Source organism: Monoraphidium neglectum (assembly GCF_000611645.1).
Source record: "Monoraphidium neglectum strain SAG 48.87 unplaced genomic scaffold scaffold02398, whole genome shotgun sequence".
Lineage (NCBI taxonomy): Eukaryota > Viridiplantae > Chlorophyta > Chlorophyceae > Sphaeropleales > Selenastraceae > Monoraphidium > Monoraphidium neglectum.
In genome coordinates, this window is record NW_014011230.1 from 1 (window position 1) to 9,351 (window position 9,351).

General features: G+C 67.0%; 3 protein-coding genes across 3 annotated transcripts; 2 read left to right on the plus strand and 1 right to left on the minus strand.

Annotated features, from left to right (window-relative positions):
• Window positions 1-105: 105 nt before the first annotated feature.
• Window positions 106-1,746, plus strand: MNEG_10634 (peptidyl-tRNA hydrolase, PTH1 family; the record flags this gene model as incomplete). The annotated part of the gene is made up of 5 exons (XM_014040892.1): window positions 106-378; window positions 444-488; window positions 745-901; window positions 1,289-1,384; window positions 1,676-1,746. 5 exons carry the CDS (start codon window positions 106-108, stop codon window positions 1,744-1,746), a joined length of 642 nt encoding a protein of 213 aa, XP_013896346.1.
• Window positions 1,747-2,174: 428 nt separating this feature from the next.
• Window positions 2,175-3,410, minus strand: MNEG_10635 (hypothetical protein; the record flags this gene model as incomplete). Its single annotated transcript, XM_014040893.1, has 3 exons — window positions 2,175-2,228; window positions 2,420-3,199; window positions 3,387-3,410. 3 exons carry the CDS (start codon window positions 3,408-3,410, stop codon window positions 2,175-2,177), a joined length of 858 nt encoding a protein of 285 aa, XP_013896347.1.
• A 1,670-nt stretch (window positions 3,411-5,080) lies between these two features.
• On the plus strand, window positions 5,081-9,213 carry MNEG_10636 (hypothetical protein; the record flags this gene model as incomplete). Its single annotated transcript, XM_014040894.1, has 10 exons — window positions 5,081-5,129; window positions 5,384-5,641; window positions 5,847-5,972; window positions 6,116-6,366; window positions 6,702-6,770; window positions 7,132-7,246; window positions 7,459-7,747; window positions 7,994-8,081; window positions 8,533-8,687; window positions 8,964-9,213. The coding sequence occupies 10 exons, from the start codon at window positions 5,081-5,083 to the stop codon at window positions 9,211-9,213; spliced, it is 1,650 nt and encodes a 549-aa protein (XP_013896348.1).
• Between the last annotated feature and the right edge of the window lie 138 nt (window positions 9,214-9,351).

A 9,351-nucleotide genomic window follows, 5' to 3' on the forward strand; every position in this document is an offset into this window, starting at 1 on the left:
GCCCACCCCCGCCCCTCCCGACCGCCGCCCGCGGCGACGCGACGACACACAGCGTCCGGCCGCCGCCGCCCCGGCCCTGGCCGCCCGCCGCGACAGGTGGGGTTCATGCTGATCGACGCGCTGGCGCGCAGCGAAGGCATCGACGTGCGCAAGCTGGAGAAGAGCGCGGCAGTGGGGCGCGGCGAGGTGGCGGGGCGCAAGGTGCTGCTCGCCAAGCCGGTCACGTTCATGGTGGGCGGCGCTCGGGCCGCGGCGCGGGACGGGCGCCGCCGCTGCCGGCCGCGGGACGGCTCGTGGGGGGCACGCGGGACGGGCTCGGCGGCGCGGCCGCCGCCGGCGGCCGGCCCCTCCCTCGGCGCGGGCGGCTTGCCTTATCTCGTGCGAGATTCAATCGCCTCACCTCCCGCGCGCCCTGCCGACAAATCGACCGCTTGTCGCGGCAGAACAACAGCGGGGACAGCGTCGTGGCGCTGGCCAAATACTACAAGGTGCGGCTGCCACACCCATCACCGGATGCAGCCCCGCCCCGCGCGCGCTCGAAGCCGTGCGGCCGCAACCCGCCGCGCGCCCAGCAGCGCCGCCGGCCGCCAGGGAAGCGCCAGGACGCGCGCAGCCCGGCGTTTGTCCCTGGCTGCGCACCCAAGCGTCCGCCTCTGCACGCGCTTCTTCAGCCTCATATACCTGCAAACACCTGATTCCTCGGTTTGCCCTGGGCGCACACTTCATGTCCATGCCCACCCCCAGGTGCCCCTGTCGCGCTGCCTGGTGGTGTCTGACGACCTCGACTCCCCCACGGCCACGGTGCGCCTCAAGCAGCGCGGCGGCCACGGCGGCCACAACGGGCTGCGCAGCATCATCGAGCGGTTCGGCGGCAAGAGCGACTTCCCGCGCTTGAAAATAGGTGGGGGAGGGACGGGGTGGGGCCCGCGGCGGTGTGCGCGGTGCCCGTCGGCCGCCCAGCGCATGGGGCATAATCTCGTTGCACTCTGTGATTGGCCTCGTCACCTGATACTCATGTGCTGGAACGCATGGAATGCAACAAAAATGTGCCTCGCACGCGAGCGAGCGCCCCGCGGCCGCGCCCGTCATCGCAGCCCCTGGCTGCGCATCGGGCGGCGCCCCGCGCGCCGAAAGGGGCGGCTTTCCAGCCGCCGATGCGGCCGACGCGCAGCGCATCACATCCACTTGCAATCGCGATGTTGCCGCCCGGTCACGCCCTGACACCCCACCAGGATACCTCCGCCCAGCGCCCACCCCTCCGGGCCGCATCCGACCATCCATGCCGCAGGCATCGGGCGCCCCACAGGCAACCTGGACGTCGCGTCATACGTACTGCAAGACTTCAGGCAGAGCGAAATGGCAGAGGTGGACGACGCGATCAGGGGTGGGTGGCCGGAGGGGACAGCCTTGCTAGGAGGGGCCCCTGGGCTTTTTCGTGCGGGGGAAGGGGGTGGTCGGGGTCGTCTTTGCTTGGGGTGCCAGGGCTGGCCCCTCACACGCCCTGATTACGTTGCGGCCCCGACGGAGTGCGCACTTTGTGAGCAGCTCAGATGCCTGGAGGGCTGCCGGCCAGCTTTGGCGAAAGTGGCGCCCCTCCTGTGCGTTGCCGTCGCTTCCGCTGCTGCTGACCGGGCACGCGGTTGCCCTTCCCCCTTTCGCCGTCTTGCTGCCGCAGAGTCCATCGCGATCATTCACAGCATATTGACCTTGGGATTGGAAAAGGCCCTGTCGGGGTCGAGAGTGTAACCGCTCCCTGCCCGTCACCAGAAAGAGTCAAGCGGTTACACGCAGGAGGGGGGGGGCAGCACAGATGCAGTGTGATCACGGGTGCATGAGAAAGGGCGTGGCGCAAAATCAGGGGACATGCGGCGCGCGCCGGCGGTTCGGCATCAGGGATGGGTGGTGACAAGCAATGTGATCACGTCTCGCAGTCAGGGCCACATGCAGCCAAGGAAGGGCTGGGAGAGTGGCGCGTGCACATGTGCTGTGTCCCAGGGCAAGGGCTTCTAGGGCATTGGGCACAGCTCATTGCAGCTGGCGACGCGGTATTGCAACAGCCAGGCATAAAAGGGGCATAGGCACAAGGCGGGGCCGACGCATGTCGTCTCGCAAGAGGGTCACTTGCAAGGAATGAAGGGGTGGCAAGGAAACTGCACGACAGGGCGTGCCTGCAGCTAGCAGGCCTCTGCCGCCTCGCCCCCCACCACTTCCGCCACTGACGCCGCCGCCTGGTCGGGGGCGGCTGCGGCGCAGGGAGAGGCGGGCAAGCTTAAGCTTGGCGGCAAACGCGGCGCCGGTGTGCGCTTTAGGGGGGGTGGCAACGCCAGCCTCGCCCTCGCAGGGCTCGGCTGAGGGGGGCGGGGTGGCCCTTGATGCGGCTCACAGGGCGGGAGGCAGGGGTGCGCCCGCTGCCGCGGACATGCGGCAAGGCGGCCCTGAACCTGGCGCCGAGATTCTTCCTCCATCTGGGCGCGGCGGCAGCGCCGGCCTCGGAACTGGGCTTGGGGGCTGTCAGCGCGGGATCGTGGGTGGTGGAAGCAACAGCGGTGACGACCACCGCGGCATCGGTGCCAGCGGCGGGCGCGGGGCTGCCGGCAGCGTCGGGGCCGGCCGCAGGCGCGGTGGGCGCAGCGTCAGCGGGCACAGAGGTCGTCACGGCATCAGCCTTGCCGCGGCGCCCCTTCTTCAGCGAGGCCTTGTTCTTGGGGGTCAGCGCGGCCGCCGCCTTGGCGGCGGTGGCGCGCCGCGAGGTGGCGACAGACCCGCATGCAGCGCTGCACTTGGCCTCAGCGGCCGCGACTGCGCGCACGAGCCATTGGGTCTTCTTGGGGGACTTGGGGTCGTGTGCGTTGCCATCAACGACAGCGGCGACGGCTTTCGTGGCGAGGCTCGGGTCGGAGGTGGAGGCCGCGCTGGCTGCGCGTAGCAAGGGCGCAGCCTCCTGGGGCGAGGGGGCAGTCTTGCTGACGACGGCGGCGGCTGTCGCGGCACGCCACTTGGCCTCAAGGCCGGACACCGCGCACGCAAACCAGCCGGCTTTGGGGGCCGTGGGTGCGTCAGCGGCGGCGGCGACGCGGGGGGAGGGTTCGGGGCTGGTGCTGCTCCTGTCGGCTGACCCGTGCTCAGGGGCGCGTGGGACAGGCGCCAGAGGCTTGGCGGCCGTGGCAGGGGTGTCGGATGTGATGATGTCACTAGCGGTCTTGATGGTGGTGGCGCGTTGATGGCGTCGGCCAAAGCCGCCAGGTGCAGGAAGGCCTGGGGTGGGTGGGGGCAAAGCGGGGACGGCGCAGCTGTGGGTGAACAAGCAGCGACGCCAGCGCTGGCCCCGGCGCTTGTAAAAACTCTGGAGAGCCCGCTTGCGCCTGCAATGCGCTCCTTGTACCCACCAGCATGGTCTTAATCGATGCCATGGTTGGTGCGGGAGCTGAGGTGGAGGAGAGGAAGCAGCCTGCAGCGAGCCTGCAGACAAGCGGAGGTGCAAAGAGCGCAATTCCGGTGGGGCAGCGGGGAAACGGGCAGCTGCCCTGACCCCCGCGCCCGTCCTTAAAACATACTGGGTGCCCAGCGCCCGGTCCATTCTACTCTACTCTACTCTACTCAAAGAGCGCAATGGCGTCAGGCTTGGCTGAGCGCGAAGAAGGGCCATCACTCTTTTAATTGCTGGCAGACAGTACGAAAGCAGCACCATGCAGACAGATCGGCCGGGCACCACGAGCGGTTTGCGTCATGGATGCTTCGCGGGGCCCTTACCTCTGTCGGGCCGGTAGGATCGCAGTGATAGAGTTGTTGAATAGCTCTGTGCAGGTTGAGAGGCGGAGGAGGGATCTCGCGGGTCGGGATTGGGTGCTGCCAGCTTCGTTGAGCTGGACTGCCTTGAACATGTTTGCAAGGGTGGTTTGAAATGACCTTTTATGAGATTACCTTATCATTCAGCATGTGCAGTACTCTGCCGTGGGTGTCCACCTGATTCTTTGGCTTCCGCACCAGAGCCGAAATGCAACCTCTGCCAGCTCCTCACCCGACAGCTCCTGCGCCGGCCGATCCCGCCCCAATGCCCCCCAAAGGACGTCGAACCCTCTGAATCCATGTGCTGTGTTCCAGAACACCGGCTACAGCAGCCTAGAGGCAGCGTATTCCATGAGGTGCAGGCGCGGACTGCACATGGGTACAACACAGTCCGCGGCACTCCGTGGTGGCGCCGCCTTGTGCAACGCTCTCGCTTGCGTAGCCGTCAACTGGCAGGACTGGAAGCCTGAGGTACTGACGCGGCAGACAAAACCGTGGGGTGGGGGGAGATAACACACCCTGCGCCGTGAGTCGGATGACAGTCTTATAGAACTTGTTGCATCAGGGCACCACGCACATCAGATAGGCTGTTACAGCCAGATCCTGGAAATCATCAAGCAGGTGCGGGAACTTCAGGACGCACAAATCCCTCAAAAGTCAGGTGAGAGCGGTTGCACGTGCCCGCAGAGGCAGTGGCATTTTGTGACTGACAGCAGCAGCTGTTGACTAAGACTCATCAGCTTCCCTCTGGGGTTATTTTTCTGGGAGCAGAGGGGCACAAATTGCCAGGGGCAGCCGTCTTCAGGCATTCTTACACATGGGTAACAGCCGGGGCAGGGAGGGCTGCGTGTTGGTGGCACACAGCCCACCTGACTGGGGGGCGTGCAGCTGCTGGTCACTGCGGAATACTCCCCAACCGCACCCCGCGCAACCGGGACGGCGCTTGAATGGGCGAATGCCCCTGTGTTGGCTGCATGCTCGTCATCTGGCTGGCTGGGTACAAAAGCAGAGCTGCGTGCGCCCGTCACCCGAGTGTGGCCACCGCCGACCGAAGCATCATCGACAATGACTTGCTGCCCAGCTGCGGCGCCCGCAACAAACCCGCAGCGGTACGTCCTGTCAGTCAAATTAATCTAATGAATGTACCATCTGCCGCTTGTCCGGGTCCAATTGAAAAAATTACGCACGTCCCACCGGGATCGTGCCGAGTGCTGGTGGCCGCGGCCTCGTGCGGGGCTCCAGCCAAAGGGTCGCACGCAGTGGAAACGCGCAAGTATCAGATAACAAAGTAGCAATGGCGCTGGCTTCGGTGCTCCTCTTGGGCTTCCTGGCCATGGCGCAAGGTGCATGCTGTGCAGGGCGGGCTCTTGCGGGGCTTCCTTGCGCTTCCGGCTGCACCGGCTACTCCGCCACCGACCCACCCGCACCCCCGCAGCACGCCCCGGCCATGCCCAAGGAACCCAGACCCCCGCACCGGCCAGCGGCGCGCGGGCGCGTGTCCAGGGGACCAAGGCCCAAACCAATTGCGAGCCCGCAGCCGCTCTCGCCCAAACCTCGCATGCCCCCCGCCCCCGCCGCCTGCCGCGTCCGCCCGCAGCCCAAGGCGGCCCGCAGCTGGCCCCGTTCCTCCTGCCCGGCTGCACTATCATGTTCAGTGCTGGCGCCCTCTGCTCCGACAAGCCGACGCCAGTGGACAAAGGCTGCTGTCCCTTGGGCTTCTCCTGCACACCCGACCCCACTCGCCCCGGCGGGCCGGCCACCTGTGTGGAGAAGCCGGCCGGGAGGCAGACATTTGCGAGGGCGGCCGCGGCGGCAGAGGCCTGTTCGGCATCAGTGCTGCCCGGCGGCGCATGCGGTGAGGCGGCGCAGCAGGATGGTGGCCGGAACGCTTCGCGCCGTCGCAGGCGGTCAGGGAGGCTCGCGGCGGCGCTGCGCAGCGGCACGCACACGTCTTGCCCGCCGGTCGCACCAAAGGGCTGCCTGCTTTGCTCGCCTCACAACACATTAAGCAACGGTCAGCAAACCCCTCTCCGAGCAGCGAGCACGCCACCCCCCCTCAGGAGACGCGTCCGGCCCCAGCCCGGGCTCCTGCTGCCCCGACGGCTTCAGCTGTCAGGCGCCCGCCGCGGACTCTGCAGTCCGAGAATTCACATGTCAGGCCGACAGCTCCGCGCCGCCGCTCTTGGGTGAGCGCACGGCAGGCGTGCTCGGCCTTGAAGTGGCTCAGCAATCCAACCACGCCGGCAGGAGCGACCCCTCCTCCGCCCGCTCAACCACACCCATCCCACCCGCTGCCCGCCGCACCCCCAAACCTCTGCCACCCAAGCAGCCGCCGCCGCCGCCGCCGCGGTCGTCCCCAACCCGGTGCCGCCCCTGCCGGCCGACGCGTGTGCGTGCCGCGTCGACAACAACGGCAACCGCGTCCCCCGCGCCTGCCCGTCCCCCTGGGACCACCCGGCCGGCACCAGCCGCGTGCTGCCAAAGCTGACGGTCGACAAGAGCGGCAACCTGGTGCGGGCCGCCGGCTCGGGAAAGGCGGCGCCGGCGGCCTTGAGAGGCGTCAACTGGTTTGGATGGGAGGTCGGTGCGCACAACTTTGACGGGCTCTGGTGAGCTGCTCGTGCGGAGCGCCGGTGCGGCCGGAGGCATGGGGCCCTGGGGCCGCAGGGGCCGCATGAGGCTGTGGTCGCGGCCCCACCATGGAATGCACCGCAAGCGCACAGGCACGGGCGCTGCGACTGCGGCCGCTGCATGCTTTGACTGCAACGCTCAGGGGTGGTGGGCCCAACGCCAAGCACCACCGCCCTCGCGTCTTCGCATCTGGCACGGTTGCACGCCTACAACACCAGCTGCACCTGCTTTGCTGCTCTTGACGCAGGGCCTACTGTGATGACAACTCAACTTCATGCACCCAGGACGGGGAAGTGCCACCCAGCAGCTTCCCCAGCGCGGCGATCGGGGCGGACGGCCAGAACAGCTTGCAGGTTTGTGTGTGCGTGTGTTTGCACGCAGGCGCGCACACATACGTGTGCGTGTGCGTGTGCGTGCGTGCGTGTATGTGTATGTGTGTGTTTGTGTGTGTGTGTGGGGGGGGGGGGGCGGGATGCATAGCGTCACATGCAAGCGATCAGGACGTGTCAGTGCCCTTTGTCATGCAACATGCGCTAGCACGCCACACCACTGCTCGCATGCCCCAGCAAGACCCTGCGCCGCCTGCGCGCGGGCGGCGCCCCCGGGCCTGCCAAACCCCAACCCTGGCGCCCACCCCCGGACGCGCATCGCTTCCCTCAAAAGATATACTACTGGAAGCGCCGCATGACGGGGGACTTTGCGTCGGTCGCGCAGCGGCTGCGGCTGCTGGGGATCAACGCGCTGCGCGTGCCCTTCACGTTTTCGGCGCTGGCCGACGACCTCAAAGACTACTCCGTTTTCACGGCCTGCGCGGTGGGCGACGGGACGGGTTGGGCGCGGCACGGCTTGAGTTCACCCACTGCGCATCAAGTGCAGTAGCGCATGGCCTTGCACGGCCGCTTAGGATGCGCCCGTGAGCTGGTCCCCTGCCCAAGCGCCTCCGCAGCTCCTTGGGCGGCCCTCGCCCAGGGTCAAAGCAGAGGGCGATCGGCCTGGCCACGCCGATGCTTGTCGGCCACTTGCTTTCTGAGCAACCCTCAGACCGCCACGACCTCACTGCTGGAACCCCGCGTCATCCCCCCCAGAACGACCCCGACGATTACGTCGCCCTCAAAAAGACCCTCGACCCCCAGTACCTCGCCCTCAAGCCGGCAAACTTAGCTGTGCCGCCCAGCTATGCATACTCGGGAATGGCCCACCCGCCGCCCGCCGCCGCGGGCCAGGACGCGCGCTGCAACCGGCCGTGGTCGGCGCCGTTCCTGGACTCGTACACGAGCCCGTCCGCGCGCGCGGAGTGGGGGTCGGAGTTCAAGCTGACGATGTGCAACTGGTGGGCGCGGGCGCCCGAAGCCGAGGCGATAGGGGTTCCGGTGGTCAGCAGCAGGGCGGCGCGCTTCCTGCTTCAGCACGAGGCAGCACGGCTAGATTCTAGAAGGATCCTCCGACCTGCTGGCACTCGCCGCGCGCGCAGCCGCTCGCCGCCCGCTCGGCCGCCGGCCCGCCTTCCGCCCGCCGCCTGCGCGTCAGCGCCGCTGAACCGACGCCGCCTGGGTCCGCCCGCCCCGCTGCGCGCCAGGTACCTGCCCCAGGGCGCGGGCGCGCTCGGGATCCACCGGTTCCTGTGGCAGCTGTCCTACCTGGTGTCTCAGGGCAACTACATATTCGTGAGTGGTCTTTGGTGCTGTGGGTCGCAGGTCATGGGTCTGCGGCCGAGGTAACAGCAGTGGCTGCCAAGCAGGCCGTAGCGGGCGGGCTGCCTGGCGCTTTGATACTTCGCGCGTTGCTCGCGGTTGCACCAGGCAGTTTGAGGGGTGTGCACAGCCTCATCTTTGCGATGCACGAACTATCACAAGCATCCTCCCAGAGTTGCTCTCACTCACAAACGTGCATGTGCGCACACAGAGCTGCTCACATGCACATATGCACGATCCCTCATGTAGACTCTCTTCTTGCACACAGACTCACATGCACACACGCATGCTGACACAGATTGTCTCCCTCTCTCACACCCACACAGCCACACGCACACACACACACACACACACACACACACACCAAACTCCAAAAATCAGCACACCTGGACCACACACACACGCACTCAACCCGCTCCCGCAGCTCGACTACCACCCCACCAGCGACGACGACCCCAACATGCTTGACCCCCAGCTGTTCGCATCGAACTGGGGCAATTTGTGGGCCGCCGTAATGGCGCAGCCCAACAGCGACCTCTTGGCTGGCCGCATCGTGCCAGACCTTGTCAATGAAGCCAGGTGGGTGCGAGTGCGTGTGCATGCGCGTGCGCGTGCGCGTGTGCGTGCGCGTGCGCGTGCGCGTGTGTGTGTCCGGCATGTGCGTGTGTTGCCCTGACCTCATCATGCAGGATCAAACTGATTGCAGCTGCATTATTACCTCATTATCCAGCCAGAGGTTTTCAGGCAGGCTTTCAGCAATAGAATGCTCGCAGGTGCTCTCCAGGAGGGATCCAAACCTCAACGTGCACCCCCCAAACTGGCCGCCCCTGCCCGGTCCATCGCACCCGCACGCAGCCGTTTCGGCTGCCAGTGGGACCGCGCCTGCACCAAGTGCGCAAAGGGCTCCGACCTCGTCGCCGCCGCGACGGCCGCCATTCGCGCGGTCGACCCGAACGCCATCATATCGGTCAACGCCTTGGGCCAGGACGGCGCGGGCGGCTGCGCGGGGAGGTATCTTGGGCTCAACTGGGGCGACGGGTTCATCACTGACCAGAAGGTGCTGCAGCAGACCAACATTTCAGACCCGTCCTTCCTGTTCGAGTGAGTGTGCATAGCGCGCGCTTGCTTGCATGGCGGTCGCCTGTGTGGCTTGACAGGCGCCGTTGCCGCTTGGACGAGCGCCGTGCCGCCCGGCCGTGCGCCCCGCCGTTAGGGATGGCGCTGCCTCCTTGGGAATGCACGC